The sequence below is a fragment of the Citrus clementina genome, unplaced genomic scaffold (assembly GCF_000493195.1).
Source record: "Citrus clementina cultivar Clemenules unplaced genomic scaffold, Citrus_clementina_v1.0 scaffold_3, whole genome shotgun sequence".
In the NCBI taxonomy this organism is placed as follows: Eukaryota; Viridiplantae; Streptophyta; class Magnoliopsida; order Sapindales; family Rutaceae; genus Citrus; species Citrus x clementina.
This window is the reverse complement of record NW_006262339.1, coordinates 47,709,495-47,727,922: the sequence shown is the minus strand read 5'-3', so window position 1 is coordinate 47,727,922 and position 18,428 is coordinate 47,709,495. Positions and strand designations below refer to the sequence as shown.

At 33.4% G+C, this 18,428-nt stretch overlaps 3 protein-coding genes across 3 annotated transcripts; 1 reads left to right on the top strand and 2 right to left on the bottom strand.

Moving 5' to 3' along the window:
• Positions 1 to 1,652, bottom strand: LOC18046696. The gene has a single exon (XM_006444700.2). It carries the CDS (start codon positions 1,201 to 1,203, stop codon positions 220 to 222), a length of 984 nt encoding a protein of 327 aa, XP_006444763.2. The 5' UTR covers positions 1,204 to 1,652; the 3' UTR covers positions 1 to 219.
• Positions 1,653 to 3,379: 1,727 nt separating this feature from the next.
• On the bottom strand, positions 3,380 to 7,340 carry LOC18046695 (GRF1-interacting factor 3). The gene is made up of 5 exons (XM_006444699.2): positions 7,214 to 7,340; positions 6,984 to 7,082; positions 5,267 to 5,343; positions 4,133 to 4,217; positions 3,380 to 4,051 (listed from the first exon to the last, which is right to left on the bottom strand). The coding sequence occupies exons 2-5, from the start codon at positions 7,059 to 7,061 to the stop codon at positions 3,656 to 3,658; spliced, it is 636 nt and encodes a 211-aa protein (XP_006444762.1). The 5' UTR covers positions 7,062 to 7,082; positions 7,214 to 7,340; the 3' UTR covers positions 3,380 to 3,655.
• A 2,547-nt stretch (positions 7,341 to 9,887) lies between these two features.
• LOC18046694 (probable protein S-acyltransferase 12) lies at positions 9,888 to 12,552 on the top strand. Its single transcript, XM_024189598.1, is given in 9 exon segments — positions 9,888 to 10,281; positions 10,403 to 10,643; positions 10,968 to 11,064; positions 11,154 to 11,190; positions 11,192 to 11,285; positions 11,382 to 11,467; positions 11,696 to 11,776; positions 11,985 to 12,040; positions 12,134 to 12,552. Coding segments are annotated over 9 exon segments (1,062 nt in total). The 5' UTR covers positions 9,888 to 10,092; the 3' UTR covers positions 12,315 to 12,552.
• The last annotated feature ends 5,876 nt before the right edge of the window (positions 12,553 to 18,428 follow it).

Genomic DNA, 18,428 nt, shown 5'->3' with positions numbered 1-18,428 from the left:
GATACACCAATTAAAATACAAACAGACTAAATATTCCAAGTAAATAAAAATAATATCACTCTTACTTTTCAAGAGTTGTTATCTCATAACCAGCAAACAGACGGCAACAACCAGTAACGGATCAAGCAACCCTTTTTTTTCTGGGGGGTGTAATTTTGAGTATCACATGACGGGACGGGAGATGACAGGTATACACGAGATACATATGTGAAAAAAAATCTAAGCATTAACAGCAGAGTGGATGACCCAGTGCTGCCCATCAATTTGAACTTTCAGACCGTTAATCTTAGCAAACAAATTTACCGCTCTCCTTACGCCTCTGTTATCCGCAGCAGTAAAATAATCGTGGCCAAAAATTACCCCACCGGGTCTCAAGATCCGCCAAGCCCGGTTGATATCCGCCCAGGCCGAGTTAAAGTCATGGCCCGCGTCAATTTCTATCAAATCACCCACCACTCCCCACTCACAAAGTTTGGTTAAAGCCGAGCCGCTGGAAAACGGCACGGGCAAAACCGAATCGATGGCGTTTTGGTAAATGACATTCTGCAGGAACTGGAAATAAAGTAAAACGTTGCCGTTTACCATCGGAATGTCCTTGAATTTATCGCGAAACCCAGGCCAGCCACGGAAGTCGTCGATACAGAGAATCTGAGAATCGAGTCCCAATTGGCGGGTCAAGTTGGCCATGTGAAGAGCTGAGGCGCCGAGGAAGGACCCTACTTCGATGATGACACGCGGCCTGACTTTATCAATGAGGTTTCCGAAAACGGCACCGTAGGAGCCCCACCCCTTGATGCGACGCCGGCGAAGTAGGTGACTAATATGCGGCGGCGGGAAATTGACGTAAGGGGAGGTGCCGTTGAAGATTCGGTCAATGATGGTTTGACGGACGAGTTGAGGAGGAACTGAGTCGGCGGCGCAGCGAGTCGTGACTCGGAAGTTGTCTAGTAGACTTGGAGGAAGCTGGATGGTTGAATTTGAAGTGGCTGTGGCTGTGGCTGTGGCTGCACCTGCACCTGCACCTGCACGTGGACGTGATGGTGGTGGTGGTGGTGGTGTGTGGGGTTTGGGGGAGGATAGGTAACCCAGGGCGTAGGATAGCAGGAGGAGGATAATATACGCCGTTGGGTTATTGAAGAGTTTCTTGGTTATGTACATGTTTACTTTGTGGTGGAAGCGGTGGTGGTCTTCTTTTGCTCGCATGTTTTGTCGTTTATTTGGTGAATTCTTGATTGTTAAGACTAACTAATTACTTGATACATACGGTTGATTTAAAGAGAACAACATCAAGTAATCAACTACCAGCGGTGACTAACAATATACAATTATCTTTTCCACAATTCTATCTGTGTTTTAATAATAACAACTACAATAATAATATTAAGGTATGCTTATGAAACGACTGTCGACTAGGACTACAAAACTACCGAGAAAAAAAATGGTGATGATGGTTAGTGTTTGTGAGAAGGAAAGAGGATGGATCTGCTTCTGCTGTGTGGGGTGAGTTAGTAGAAATTGCGTGTTTACTACACGGATGATCATGAAAAGACTCGAAAACTTGTTGGTTACGATTTCAGAGGCATTATAAAATACGGGTTGAGTTTTACAATTCAGCTCAAACCTTTCCCAACCTTCGATTGGAATGAAATGGAATAAGCTATGATGTATTGATGAGGGAGATTATAGTCTATTATATATATATATAAGAGGTATTACATACATGTGTGTGTGTGTGTGTGTGCATTTTACAAAATTATAATGTAATTAGTAATTGCATTTAATTTAATTACATATATTATATATGCATTGACCGGTTATAGTACCTATAATATGCTCTATAATGTATCATTCGTTATTGTCAACATGACCTGATCTCATTTCATCTTTATTAGTATTTCATCACATATTTTACAATGTAATTATGAGAGACTGTCAGTTCTCCCGTACTGAAATCAATATATAATATTAACCTTCTACTAATTTCATAATACCCAATAACCCCTAACATCATAACTTTATTGTATTATCTTTATTTTCAAATACACTTTTATTCATATTGATTGTAAATTAAATAATTCATATAAATTGAAATTAAAATATAATGATTTAATTACTAAAATAAAAAAAATATAAATTTCAGTACGAATAAAAAATTAATAATAAGACTTTTTTTATTTTAGTTTTTTAAAACTTTTTTTTATATAAAAAACTGTTATTTTATTATTCCTAAACTAAAATATCATCCAAATGACAAACTTACCCCCTCTTTTCCCTTAATTTTTTTTTTATTAAGAAAATTTTTAGACATTATAAAAACAGTAGAAAATAAATAATATATATTGATTTTAGTAGAAAGAGAGACCAACAAACTCCTCTACTGAAGATGACAACTTCAAGTCATATAATTGTGTACTAATACAACATTATTCGAAGCAATCGGTTACTTAGCAACTTCAAGTCACTATTGAAGCAATCGTGTTTATCTTTTTCCCATTGAACGGAGGATATTCTATATTACATACAGTTCGGATCATACGAAACGGAGTTTTATATACGTATATTTTGCGACAACCTATCAACGTTGACTACGAATTTTATTTACTTATTAGATTCGAAAATTTGTTTAAACGATCAATACTATTAGACGACTTCAAACTTACTCTTAGGCTTGTTAATTTTTATTTCTGTTATGACTCGGAACTTTAATGTAATTTTGTAGTCCAGAGATTCCTTGCAATGTCACTCTCTCTTCTTTTTTAGATGCCGCTGGAGATGTCTTTCTAGCTGCTTCTTTCTTCTACTTTTTCTATTTCTCTCATCTCTTTCTTCAAGTTCTTCTCATACCAATTTCTCAATAATTCTGTTTTCCTAATTCAAGATAACTTCAAAATCTGTAGTTTTTAACTACCCACCCCAAAACTCAGAAGAAAGCACTAACTTTACTTAACATACCAATTTTATATTAATTTGGAACATATATATACACGTCACCATCAGTAATTGGAAAGTCTATGTCATTTTTCCCATTCCCTTACCCAGCCTCCTGTTCCTGATTGAAATTGGAATCAGAGGATAACCACTTACCACAACAACTGTCGAGAGGACGCCAACTTCCTCTTCATAAACGCACCACGAAACTAAACACAAAGACACAGCTCATGCTTGTTTGACCTACTTGTCAACTACCCTGTGGCCGTCTGCCGTAATTGTGATTCACAGACTTTTAAGGCGCCCATTTAAATACAATCTCCCAACGAAAAGTTCAGTTGGATAATCACACTGCCAAACATTCAGTCTGAGACTTTTTGTGATGTGCCAGACTGTCAATTTCTACCTCTGCTGGGAATCTCATGACACAGCCACCAATCAAAATCATGCGTTCTGAAACAAAAAGCATGCATTTCAACTTGTTACTAAATGACAGACATGGGAGGCATCCAAGCAAACCGACTGCCACTGTTTCACCACTTGTTTGAGATTTGTATATCAGCATGCCAAGACTAACAACAAAACTTACCTACCTAATCTGTTAGATTTAAAGCGCAACAAAAAACTTCCAATCCTAAGCTCCATCTATGAAAAAGCACGAGAACATTACTATTGTTATAAGCATCTACTATGAACAGTCAAAGGCATCCAAGCACACTGGGCCATGTCACTTTGCCTCCTCTCCATCCCCACCATGCCCACCAGCCGAACTGCCCTGGCCATCAGCACCAGTAGTCCCAGCCTCCGAGGCATCTTGCTTATTTCCACCACGTATGTCACCTGGGCCTGATGCTGAAGGGGGTCCTCCACTGCTGCCACCTCCAAGAGAGCTTTCAGCATGCATGGGATGCATACCATTGTTAGTGGCACCCGGTCTCATTCCCATTTGTGCTTGCATGGCTTGATGTTGGTGTAGCTGCTGTTGAGGATCCTGTAGTTGATGAGGGTTATTGAATTGTAATGGCATCTTTTGGGGAAAGATTCCTTGTTGCTGAGCCATTGCTGCCGCCTGAGGATGTTGCATGTAATACCCACTAGCTTGCATTGCAGGATGTGGAGCCATCTACAAAGTTTAAATGCAAAAATGAGTAAACAGTTTCAAGGTGGATGAATTAACAAAAGAGCCCTCAAGTTCCTTGCCCACCTGAGGAGGCATTGTTGGTGCTTGTGGTTGTGCATCAGCAATTGCAGCTAAATACATTAAATTCTTTTGAAGCTGAGCTTGATAGCTGAATCAACAAATTTTTACAAGTACACAATATTGATGGCAATTGGCAAACACATAAGCCAGCAAACGAACATGGTTAGATAAGGACAGGTGTTTTATTATAACAATAAAGAACAATTCCAATCAGCAAATTCCTAAAAACTTTATAGCAGAAGAAAATCATTATATCTTCGGACAAAAAGCGACAACTGACTTCTTTTTGGCTTCTTTTATTCACATCTTAAGTTTCATTTATTATAACGGTATAAAACAATTCCAATCAGCAATTTCTAAAAACTTTTTAGCAGAAGAAAATCATTATATCTTTGGACAACAAGCAACAACTGACTTCTTTTTGGCTTCTATTATTCACATCTTAAGTTTCATCTTTATCCCAGACCCATTATCACTTCATTTTGGCCCTCAATCAACTCATATTGCTTAGAGCCCACAAATAAAATTATATAGCTCCTCAATGAAAAGAAAACACAAAGATGGATAATATCTTTCATCTTTGTGTTTTTTTTTTAAGCAATTTCAAATATAAGGGTTCAAAAACCTAAGTTCTTGTATACATCATTCATCCTCTTTGAAATGACACTGTTAAAGCTAGCTTCAGCAAATGACCAATAGGAAGAGCTGAAAATAAATGTGAGATTGGACTCCTGACACCTTTCCACCTGATTCATAGCATCAGTAATTATATGATGCCAATCATTTAAAATATAGACTTCAAATGAAAGGAGCAAGTGGGATATTACACAGGCAAAAGATTGTGCAGCATTTAAATTTATTGTTAAGTACACAAATACGGGTCAGAAACAATATTTACCATAGGTCCAGCGTTAACATGGAATAATTTATAAATTTTATGATTTCCAGGCGATCATGCATTCATCTCAAATTTGTCAAGAGCACCACCAGAAAAAAAAAATATTCTGCTGGCTTGACAGAATTGTAAATCAAAATGCACACATGGATAATCAAAAACTAGCAATCCAGCTTCCTCTTATTTTTGGTTAAGGGAGGTGGGGAAAAAAGAGAGAGAGAGAAGGTTGATAAGTGACTTACTGGGCACATTCTGTAAGCTTTCCAAGATTTTGATTGTCCAAAATTGCCAAAATCAACTTTTTGTTCTCATCAAGGTACTGCATCAAGCATTGAAAAAATATGAATCAAACCTCTAATATGAGGTTGTAAAAAGGTAGGGCTGGCAAAAAGTGAAACTGCAGCAATAGATCTTTGATGAAAAATGGGAACAGACATTCAAACTTCTTTGAAAATTACATAAAACAGCAAAGGACGCAAAATCAAAGATACACACTTCATTCCAGGAACCAGCTGACGAGCCATCCCATTCCCATAATTTGAAAAAATATCCTCAGAAGGCTAGCAAAAGTCATCTCAACTATTCCCCCACCATGGGCATGCAAGGAAGGCTCTGTCCTTCAGAAAAGAACCATCACACTCTCAAAAGAAATCTGCTAGCTTAGACGAAATTTGACAGCTACAAGAAACAGAGTGCATCCACGTGTCAAACAACCACAGTTACATGCGACCCTGAAGACCTTTTAGTTCTACACTTGCAATGCTACCAGAAATCTGCCAACATTGTAATGCATTGATAAATGCATAGATGACAGATACTGCAGTGGGTCTTTGAGGTTAAGTCATCCAGATCTTCAAACATCAACACCATGTATCATCATCATTCCCATAGGGTAAAGTCCATTTCTAAGGAACAAGGGATGATTTTAAAGAAACGTAAGAGAAATGAAATCTCCTTTCTTCATTTCTCTCATTTTCCAAAATGGGAAGTGGTAGGTAGGATAAGACCTATTCACAGGATCACACTTGGATATATACAATCATGCAAGTGATACAACACCACGTGTTTATTGCAGATCGAGTCGCCTCTGCCTATGAAATCACATGAGGCCCACCAGCCCCACTGCAGGAATCATCGTTGAAGACCTTTAACAACAGAATCCATATAATCAGATGCCGCTGTAACAGCTGCCAAACAGATTTTGGAGGCTGCCCGGACTTCTAAATTTGTGACATTGGTGCACAGAAAAATGTCGTATGGGAAAATCACACACCCGCAGGGTGAAAAAAAAAAACAAACAAGTGCAAATACATTTATTGTGTTCTTTATCCCATACTAAATACTGCCATTCATCACCAGACACCATCCTATATGATATGGCACACATAAGTACACGACAAAAGGGAATACGCCAATAATAGCCAGCAATTGTGACACATAAAATTAAACACTCTATGACAACATTAACTACATTCCTTCTTTCAAGAATAGTTTGCAAAATAGTTGGTTATCTAGACCGATCAGCCACTGAAATCATAAATCTTTAAATTGATCCTCCAAATCTTCTTTTTCCTTTTTTTAACTCACCATAAGCACAGCCAAATCCAGGTAAGTCACTAACAAAATGTTATACACAGAGAAGAACTTGCATATAGCGAAAAGGCAATTTACCAGCATAATCAAATAACCAGATATTCTTCTATACTCAAACCACTAATCGCTTATGAAGATTATAAAAGTTTGTTTAATATCAATATTTTCCACTAAATTGGATTGACAAAATTGGCTAAGCAACAAGTTCAGAGCACCCACTTTCTTTAATAGAGAGTCATGTTTAACAAGACTATCACTTCAACCAAATCACCAAAAGCAACTCCTCCAGCTCACTAATATCACACACGAGATATATGTTTATTTTGTGAGAAGCAAATAAACAAACAAAGAGAGAAGAGATTCTACCTTTTGAATCTGCTCTGTGGTGATGTTGGTGGGTGGAAATGAAGGCATAACAGGGATCATTTGCGGTGGCTGCTGCATCTTGTAACAAAAACCCTAACCCTAAACACACCGGTAAAATAGACAAAAAAAGAAGAAGAAAACACTATTAAACTTCCCCAAATCAACAAAACCCTAAAACAGACAGAAAATGAGAAAAGCATTAGAGAGAGAGAGAGAGAGAGAGAGAGTACCTGAAAGTAAGTGAAGAAGGTAAAGAGATCTTTTAGATGTCGACGAGGTCTTCTGGAATTTAAGAGGAAGTCGAGAGAGTAATTTAATTTTATAAAGTAATCTTATAATGTCTCACCGAAACATAAAACAATGCTAGATTCGGTCTGTCTCAGCCCTTAAAGACAAAACTAGGGCCGTTTTAATTTAACACCCCCCAGCCTTGTTGTTTATTTGTTTCGCACGCACGAATGCGGTGTGATCATGTGTCAGTCAGTCGCTTAAGGGCTTCTTGGGCTTTACGTGGGCAATTGACAGCTTGCTCGCGGTACGAATCCTCTAGATGCTTATGAGTGTAATCTTCTTGCAAGGGCCTTCAAATGAGTTCAGGCTGTTCAGCTGTACTGTATACACCATGCACATCCTATGTTATAGATTTTTTTTTTTAATTTAAAAAAATAAAATTTACAAACGATTAATATAATACTAATGCACATTTTACAGAGTCAGTTCCCTATTGTTTCAATAAATAAAATAAATCTTTGATTGTTGGTTTAGATATCTATATGATGATAAATTAAATTAAAGTTTCGATCAGTTTTAATTATTTTTGGGATTCGAAACAAATATATATATATATATATATATATATATATATATATATATATATATATATATGAAAACAGATATAAGACATGTAGCTCATACCTTACAATGGTACGTAACATTGTTGAATTTTATTTTTTTTCTAAATCTTTATAATTTATAACTTCATTAGCTCAAATTAAGAAGATAACCTTTCTCTATAATGACAATGTTTAGATAATTCTTATTTCATATGATCGTCAATATATTTAATAGCTCGTATATGATAAACCCTAAATCCCCTAATGGTAACTTTTTTCTTTTTCCTCTTTTCTTCCGTAATCTATAATGAAGATGCTAAATTGACATTATCTCAAATTATTGAACAAAATCAGAAAGTAAATTTTTTAATTATGTTACTTTATATATCAATAATTATAATGCTAATAAGGGCATTATTTGAAAATGAAATTATTAAGTTATATACACGTAGGATTATTTTATAAAATCATTTCCCCCATTTTATGGCGGTGGAAGAAAGTCCCACAAAATCTCAATAAAAAGTTTTCAATAGATGTAGAAGAGACAGAAGAAATTTGGATTTTCCATAAGATTATCTTATGACAGAGAAGTTGAATTTTGAGAAAAAAATTATAATTAATTGTTTTTTAAGTTATAATTAATTGTGGTTGAATCTTCATATATCTTTTAATTTGTACTATTGACTTTTTGCTTGAGTTTTTTTTTTTTTTTTTTTGCTTGAGTGTTAAGATAAAATCAGATGGGCTGTCTTAGGAATTGTTATTTATTATAAAATTATTTATTTAAAAAAAAAAGACTCTAGGTTTAGCAATAACTATGACTGACCTCAATTCTCAATTAAAATTGTTATTAGGATTTCTTTATGATGCTCTATGTGCTTTCACAACACGATAATAATGTTATTGTGGACCTTAGATTTAAGTGTTTTAATCTTAACAATTCATTTAATTTGATTGATAAATAAATAATAATAATCATGTAAGAGCATCACCAAAAAACTTTTCAAATAAGAATTTATTACTTATTTGAAGAGTTACATCAACATTTAAGGTTTCAAAAGACACTCCAATTAAAATTTTTCAAATAAGAAATGATTCCCTCTCTTTAAATTTGAAGAGTTACTTTCTCCCTCTTCAATTTATATTTTATTACTTTTTGTTGAAGAAAAAGAGAAATGTGATTTAATTACTATTGACTTTTCCTTTAAAAAAATAATTATTTAATTAAAATAATATTAACTCATTTCTATTTAAAGAGTATTTTGGAGAACAATATCCTTTTTCACTCATTTATTTGTCACATAGGTAAGCAAATGAATATTTGAAGAGTAAAATTTATAGAGTCTTTTGGAGATGCTCTAACACATGACTTTCATTGCAGGTAAATGTAAGTTTTTTTTAAATTTTAAATAAATAAAATTAGTTTTGAGGTTTTATCACCAAATAGGCAAAATTAAATGAAAATTATTTTTGAATTCTTTTTTTTTTATTCAATTGGGAAGTAGATAAAACATTCTCAGTCGTTACTTTTGCCCTCTTTTGGTACTATTTTTGTACTGCCACAAAATTAATATTAACTTTGTGGCTTATTTAAACTACTATGATATTCTATTCACATATAGCACCAAAAAATGGTACTGTATAAATGCAATTAAATGTAATATTATTTTGTAGCATTTTTAAAGTGTCATGTTATTAAAAGTTAAACCTTGCAAAAGGTCTTACAATAATTTATACTTTATATAAGGATATTTAAAAAGAATTTATATTGTATGAATTTAATTACAAAATTATTAGTACTTACTAATGATCATAGAAGTCACTGTAATAAATTATTTGATATATATTACTAATGGTGCACTGTGCACGCTATATGAGTTGACAACAAACGAGAAATATTTTAATAAACAAAAAATTTAATAAATTTTAAATAATTTATATTTTTTACAATACGAATACTATGAATATTCGATTAAACTTATTAATGCATAATTATTAAATTATTGATAATATCAAAAAATGAGTGCATTTTAAAACTGGCGTTGTTTTAAAAGTTTGAGCGGTATTAAAGTGGATCCCAGTACAAGACAAGCGTGCTCTGTTCCCAGTACAAACTAATCTCGAACTGTGCCCTAATTTCTCTTCTGAATTAAAGTTACCGGGACACATCAACTCCAGGCAAGAACAGGTAAAACCTGGCTTCGGATATCTGGAAACGCCTGTTCCCACCGCGATCCAGAAGATACCAACCAATCATCCCCGAAATCAACTTGGGCATGGACATAAACCTTTTCAAGCTCTGTTCCGGCCTCAAAGTGCTGGGCTACTTCATGATCCTGCTAGTGGCCGCAATTATCGCTGTGTCGTACTACGCCGTCGTTGTAATTACCTGTGGCCCACAGTTGCTTCGCGGCGGAGTCCACTCTTTTTTTGGGTTCTCAATAATTATTCTATTCCATATTCTGGTAATACTCCTTACTAATGCATTACTTTATCTTTCTTTATTTATCTATTTATTTATTATTTTTGTGGGTGAGGCGGAGGTATTATATGAAGTAAATTAAACCGAATTTTTGGTGTTTGTAGCTTGTAATGTTGGTATGGAGCTATGTTATGGTAGTGTTTTGGGACCCTGGTTCTGTGCCTGAAAATTGGAGGTCAGTTTCAGTATCATCATCATCATCATCGGGGGTGAATTTAGAGGCTGGTACTTCTTCTCAATCATTAGATAACGTGGGACCGGATGCACGGGGTCCTTCACGGTCGGTAGGCTTCTGTGATCGATGCCAAAATGGGAAGCCTCCCCGTTGCCATCATTGTTCTGTTTGTAAGAACGTTATGGTACTTTTGTCTTTGGAAGTTAATTAATATGCATCTGTGGCAGCAAGTTAGTCAACTGAATCTCTCTTACCTTCTAACACTATCGATTTAGTCATAAAATATCAATAATATGAATTTATATATGCGTATGTTTGTGTATTCACTATAAACCCTGTCTAAATGAATCATTTTCAAATTTCTCCCCATTTTTAGACACCATTAACATTGTTGGAAAATTGCTGGCATACTACTGGCATACACGGGAAGTTATTGCATTCTGAAATTGATTTTACAAAATGAGGTAGTTCTATGTTTTGTTTATTTCCTGCAGGTCAAAGATGTGTTCTTAAGATGGATCACCACTGTGTTTGGGTGGTGAATTGTGTTGGAGCGCGCAACTACAAGTCTTTTCTTCTTTTCTTAGTACGGCCACATTTTCTTTTCTATGTATATCTAGTGAGTGTGTGGGGATGACTGGTGTCTAACTGTTTCCCTTCTTTTGTCACTTGGCTCAAAGCATGTATACATTTCTGGAGACAACAATGGATACTCTGGGTGTTGCTGCCTAGGTTTTATCAAGTTCTTGGCCAAAGCCAAAGGAACCATTCTTCTTCTCCTGCCAATCTAGCTATCGTTTTTCTAGCTTTTGGTAAGTTGTTCCTGCAAATCAGTTAATTATGTATCCACCGTTTAGATCTGCACAATAGTTTCTTCATTTCTTACAAATCCTAATGTCATAATGCAGTTATTAATTTGGCTTTTGCTTTGAGTCTTCTTTGTTTCATTGTCATGCATTCGTCGCTTGTATCAAGCAACACGACATCAATCGAGGTAATTGGCATGATAGCCACTTTCATGTATTTATATCTGTGAGTTTTTGTGTGTAAACTTGTTTGTATTGATTTCAAACCTGATGGGCGTGGGTGATGCCACTTTCTAGTAATTTTCTTGGTCATTGCGATCTCCATTGTCTTGAATTTGATATTCAAATGTGACAATACTGATTAGTTAAGTAGCATAGACCCACGTCCTCATTTGATTATTGCATATTACCTCCAGAAAAATATGTTGCAGGTTTATGAGAAGAAAAGAACAGTCAGATGGAAGTACGACTTAGGCAGGAAGAAGAATTTTGAGCAGGTGATAACTTCTAGGCAAATATCTTTACTTTGTTTCTGCATTTTGAACACCATGTTATTGCACTTGCATGTGAAAAGTAGTGTCTTGTAAATATATCTTATGGCTCACTTGGGTTGGGACACATATTTTCAGGTTATATATTTTCCTGATATTCCGAAATAATGAACAAACTAGGCCACTTACATATTTATCTACAATAAAATTATAGGTTTACCCTGTTCAACTGCATCTATGGCTACAAGAATTGCAAAATGAACAGAGAAGGTAGAATTTATATCGAATTTCATGGGTATCATTTGAAAAATATGCGATATGCTGAAAACATAAATCCTTGGATGCAATTAATCCTATTTATAGTGGCAAGTTGAAGACATCCTTCCAGGAACACCAAAGTAATCTGGGTTCTTATGTTGTCATTTTACCTCCTCTGTTGAAGGTTTTTGGTACAAACAAGGCATTATGGTTCTTTCCATTATTCTCAAAAGAGGATTCGGACAGCATACCAGCACTTCATGGTCTAGATTTCCCAACATGTTAAGATGTTTAGGCTCCAGACTTCGCAAGCTTACTGCTGTTAGATTTACTGTAGATGGTGATGTATCATACAGTATTTTTTTTATTATGTTTAAGCATAGAATATGCAAAAGGTGTTGATTTAAAACTTTATTTTTGTTTATCTTTCATTAGAAGATGTAAAAATTGAAGTCTTTACCTATAAATATATTTACAATGCAACGCGGAATTCAGAGGGGTCTTCCTATTTAGTAGGAGCCAACAAGGTTTGATTGTACAGTATGAACTGTTGCGTTACTCGATGAAATTTAACCGTTTCAGGAAATTGATTTGGCTTCTTGTTATGTTGTGCTATAGTTGGGTTGTATTCAGAGGGGTCTTCATTTTCTTTTTCCCCTTTAAGATAGAAAAATTTCCCATCATTAATGATTTCGATCTGCATATGCAACCGTATATTTTTCGGAAATCAGTTCATTCACAAGTTGTGTGGGCGCCTTACTGATGTGTGCATGTTTTAATTCGAATAGATGAACTCATTTGGACAAATGAAACAATATTGGGTTTATTTGAGATTAAGGTGCTGTGATGAATGTCAACTGACGTGATTAGAGCCGGCAGCTTGAAGTGTGGCTGTTTTTAGCTGCAACTGCTTATTCCGATGGGTTCATTTATAAATCCGTTATAATTTGAAGAGCTCTATTTTCATGTTTAACTAATTAATAACATGATAATTTTAAAATGGTGGAAACTGAAGTTAAGCCAGCCTACAACATTGGAATTGGCCTAACTTTAGAAGTTTAATTAATTAATAACATTGATAATTTGTGCATCATTTTTGCTTTACCCTCTGTGTGTATGGTGCAGGTGTTGCGTAATACGAAATAGCCCCGTACGTTCTTATGGAAATAAGATTGCACATGGCGGTGGGTGAACGCTTGAAGAATCAGTTCATCTATTAGATTAATGACGGGCGCACTCAGTATAGTAAACTGTTATTATTCATTTATGAGGATATCAATCAACTACTGGTGCAGGTGCACATATTTGGGAGCCAATATTCTTTCTTGCAAATAACCTCCCTTACCTTTTATCATAATCTCGATTCCCATATACACCCTTCCCCACGTCATTATATTCCTAAGTAAAATATTAAATATACCAATTGGTAAGTCACTGCCATCAATCATGCTTTCCGATTTTAAATTATAAAATTACTGAAAAAACACCGTCCAGTGTCTTTCATTATATATTCATAGAATCATTCTTTAGCATTTTTTTATTACAAATATATTCTTAAACTACGCGGTTTAAAGGAGTTAAAAAATTAATTTCCTTAAACTCCATAATTTAAAAATTATACCCGTGTAAAAAAATAAAAATAAAGGTGTCCACACTAAAAAAGAACTCCGTATATATATATATATATAGATATACACACATTCCTGATTCATACTAACTGGTATGAATAAATAAATGAGAGAAATTGTATCACATATATTATTGTACAAATGAAATTTTGACAGAACCAACCATATAATTATATAAGCAAATAATCACACTTACTGACGTAAAGTAACTTCTTAATTTGATCATCTCTCCGGGTCATGAACTGACGAGTGGTCACCTAATGAACGAACTGACTGATGACTCATCGCTCTCCTAACATGCTCCTCATCTAACATACAGAGCTCAGAAATGAAAACAGCAAACCAAACAATGACAGGAGTAAGAAATAGAATAAGACCTAAAGGCACCATCCATAGCTGACCATACGTTGGATGGTATTCGTACTCCCAAAACCCTAAAATTAGGCCTCCTGTCATGCTTACCAAGAATGACCACAAACAAGTTATGTATGTCTTCGCAGATTTCTCAGCCTCCTGCTGCTTTGCTACATCTCTCTCTTCTTTGTATATTCCCATATCAAAAGAAATTGATTAACCAAAAACAATTCTTGGGTTTAGCCTGAAAACACCAAAATTAAGTTAACATTAACAGAACTTGATATTACATACTTATATATAAGCTAGTGGGAACAATAATGACCTTGATCTATATATAGAGACATACCTAATAAGCTTTGACAGATATGTTGAAGAGATGAATCAGATTGGTAGACTGTTCGTTTATAACAGCAAGTCTTGAGTTGGGAGCTAAGAGGGCAAGAGATCCATGGCTCAGGCCTTAAGAAGAAAAAGATTTTGCTACTGAGGCAAGTAATGACTGATTGAGCTACCCATCTGGCGTGCCTTTTTATCTAAGGTGTTATTTGTTAAAAGTAAACGATTACGTCAAAGGTTTTAACACTATTTTATTTTTGTTGCCTTGATGCAGCTATCCTGGGAAGATTCAATTTGTTTTTCAATGTGGGCTTTCCTATGGTTTATTTGACAAGTGGCTTGTTTGATTTAAGGAAATAATAATGAACTCATGTTCACAAAATTTTAGAAACAAAAAATGGAATAATCTTGTTCGAAACTAAATTAATGAAATTGTTTAATCAGAGAATCGAAAGTTCTCGTGGACTTGGAAGAATGAGATCATACAATGCTTGTTCTTCTACCACTAATTACCAAGAATAGTGATACAAGTCTCAATTTTTTTATTTTAAAAAATTATCTCAAATGATGTGACATTCATCAATTAGTTGGTAAGATAATACAATTAATTCACTTGAATTTTGTAAAGAATTGTCAATCAATCAATTAATGACACATCATTTGGGATCTTAAATTTTTTTTATCTCAAATAATGTGACATTCATCAATTGGTTTGTGAGATAATACAATTAATTCACTTGGATCTTATAAAGAATTACTAATCAATCAATTAATGATACATCATTTAGGATCAAATTTAGGATAAAAAATTTAGATTGTCTATCATTGCTCAATTATATATGTATATATATATATATATATAGTTAATAAAACAATACTACGTGTAAAATGATTTTTGAAACCATGTTCTTTCACTCATCCCCATTCTATAGACAGTAATTCTTTTAAAAAACAAATACAACAATGATAACGTGCTAATTCCCGTTGACAATTTTCTTTATTTTGTGCACTTCCAGTTGTGATTTATTTAGTCCAAGGGTTGCTATCATATTATATTAACTAAATATTGGGTATATGCTCGTTTAGCCCTTAGATTTTGACTTAAATACCTCAAAACACCTTTGCAGTAAAATATATTACATTCTTATCCTTATTTTTTTCTTTTCTTTCACAATTATACCCTTCCAACAATATTCTTGACATTTATTAATTTATCAAAAAAATTAATTCGTAAATTAACCAATAAATATTAGTATTAAAGTAGTAGTATTTTTTGTACGTGTGCAACAATTTTATTAATATCATTTATAAATAATTAATATTAGCCAACTTAAAGCTATGTTTAAAATCCTTATAACAATCTTACCAATAATTATTTTATAAAAAATTAATTTACCAAATTAATCCTAAAAATAAATAATAATATAAAATTTTGTGTATATTTTTTTATATTACTTTTAAAGTTAATTTGATAAATTATCAATGTTTTACATTAATATCCTAAAGAATATTGTTGTAAGGATATTATTGTAAAAAAAAATAAAAGGTAAAGATAAAAATGTAATATATTTAATAGCAGCCTAGTAGGGGTGTGTAAACGTATTTTTTTAATATAAAGATTAAATGAATACTTAACTTAAAATAAAAGGAGTAAATGAATATTTATCCATAAATATTTCTATATGAGTGTTGAGTGAGAGTGACCTACTTCTTCTCTTGATGTAGGCTGTATTTCAGATAACATAACCCAGATATTAGTGTTCTAAACTGGAAAGATAGATAATAGTTGCTATCCAGTAAGTATCCACAAACAGGTTGTTACTGGACAGCCACCACTGGGATAGTTATGATCTAAAATAAATATCTAGATTTGGTAAAAGCATGTGGCTTTTTTCTATTGGCCCTAAGCTCTTTCAGTTTCAGGGGGCATACGCAACTGGGTTTATTTAACTTGGAACCGAACCAATGCAACTTTCCCCAACTTTATAAATTAAAAATATGAACCATAACAATCAGGTAATATTTGCAGTATTCAACATTTTGTGTTTTGCCACTAAAGCGACTGATGGTGAGTCAAACGATAAAGCAACTTGGAGTGTTACCTAAGATACCTTGGGGTAATTTTTAAAAATTTCTCCTGAGGTTTGAGGCTGTTGCAAGTAGATGGTGAAAATTATTTTATTTGTAAAAGACCCCCTATTGTTAGTTAAAATTTTCATTGACTAACTGTTGACTTTAAAAAGACAATATTACCCTCAATAATAGTTTACCCCTAATAATAGTTTACGTCAGTTAAAATTTCCTTAAAATCTTAAAAAAAAAAATTACAAACTTAAAAAAAATTATATTTTTATATCAAATAATTAAGATTTGTAATTTTATTACAAACTTTAAAAAATTATATTTTTATATCAAATAATTAAGATTTGTAATTTTATTACAAACTTAAAAAAAATTTACGTCAGTTAAAATTTCTTTAAAATCTTAAAAAAATTAAAATTACAAACTTAAAAAAATTATATTTTTATATCAAATAATTAAGATTTGTAATTTTATTACAAACTTTAAAAAATTACATTTTTATATCAAATAATTAAGATTTGTAATTTTATTACAAACTTAAAAAAAATTATTTTAAGATTTGTAATTTTATTTTTTTAAGATTTTAAGGAAATATCAATAACTTGATCATGGTGAAAATAATTGTTTTAATTACTTATGAAATTATAAATATTTAGAATTGTAAATATTGAGGGTAATATTGTCTTTTTAAAATCAACAGTTAGTTAATGAAAATTTTAACTAACGGTAGGGGGCTTTTTACAAATAAAATAATTTTCACCATCTACTTACAACAGTCTCAAATCTCAGGGGAGGTTTTTAAAAATTAACCGGATACCTTGAGGGTTAATTAAAAATTTAAGGTTCTTGGGTTTAGGATCAGGTTTTTTTTTTTTTAAAGAAAGAATTCTCTTTTAGCAATTTTTTTTTTTTTAAAAAAATTGAGATGCCTATTGTATTGCGCGTCAAAATCCATAACACTCGCCGAAAAAAGAAAAGCCCAGAACAAGATCATTTGAGAAAATGAGCCCAAGTAAAATAGGCCACACAGTAGCTGGCTCGTTTTATAAAAAATCTGCCCAGTCAGAGAATGCGTGGATGAGGTTCTATTACTGCTCCACGTCCGAAAGTAACAGGATAAGGGGTGTGATTGTCAATTCATTAAATAGGAAGGTTATCAATTATTGAAGAATACTTCAGGGTGCATGATTCATTTTCATTCACTGATTCACTGACTTCTTTCTGCACGCATCTGTTGTTATTATATAAAATAGAGGTCCGCACCTCAAATTACCTAAATAACCTCTTCTTTGTTTATAAAACTCCCTAATCTATCGTCCTCGATTAGATTAAGAGTGATCCCGCATGCATGATGGTTGATGCATCCATCTTATTGCGCCAGTATTTTGCTCATTATTTTTGTGGTTTTGATTTTTTTTTTTTAAATTTTTTCCCATAGAACAATGCCTAGTTTAAAAGAATATAAGGAGAGAAATATGGAGGATAGTAATTTGCTTGTTTTGATTCTATTTTTCGGTCAAAATAATTAAAAATATATCATCACTATATTTGTGTGTTCGTATAATTAATAATGGGGGCCCTTATGTTACATTAAATGTACCATACATAACCTACAAGAACTACACAAATTATGAAATCCACATAATTATGTGGTTCTTATTGATTGTGTATAGTACATTCAATGTAACATAACAAAATCCATTAATAATATGAATTAATGTGAACCAAAGACAAGATAGATTATCCTCGTAACTAATTACACGACGGCAGGCTGGCTGGTTGGCTGTTTGTTGTACCGAGTCAGTTTGGTAATTTGAGGACTCAGGATACGGTTGTTATTAAAAAAATTTCAAATAAGGCAAAATCATAAATCAATCAGGGTATACGCGCAAATTACACGGCCCTATATGATTGGATGAGAGGGCGGAATCTGGGACCCGAAATTCCTTTGTGGGACCCACTTCCCCATCCTATTTCCCGTACACTGGATTTAGAAC

Excerpts from the sequence above, each read along its gene's own strand:
- LOC18046696 (XM_006444700.2), bottom strand. The coding sequence starts at position 1,203 with ATGCGAGCAAAAGAAGACCACCACCGCTTCCACCACAAAGTAAACATG.
- LOC18046695 (XM_006444699.2), bottom strand. The coding sequence starts at position 7,061 with ATGCAGCAGCCACCGCAAATGATCCCTGTTATGCCTTCATTTCCACCC. Across the intron at positions 5,344-6,983 it reads CCACAGAGCAGATTCAAAAG|TACCTTGATGAGAACAAAAA; the intron begins GTAGAATCTCTT and ends TGCTTGATGCAG. Across the intron at positions 4,052-4,132 it reads CACCAACAATGCCTCCTCAG|ATGGCTCCACATCCTGCAAT; the intron begins GTGGGCAAGGAA and ends TAAACTTTGTAG.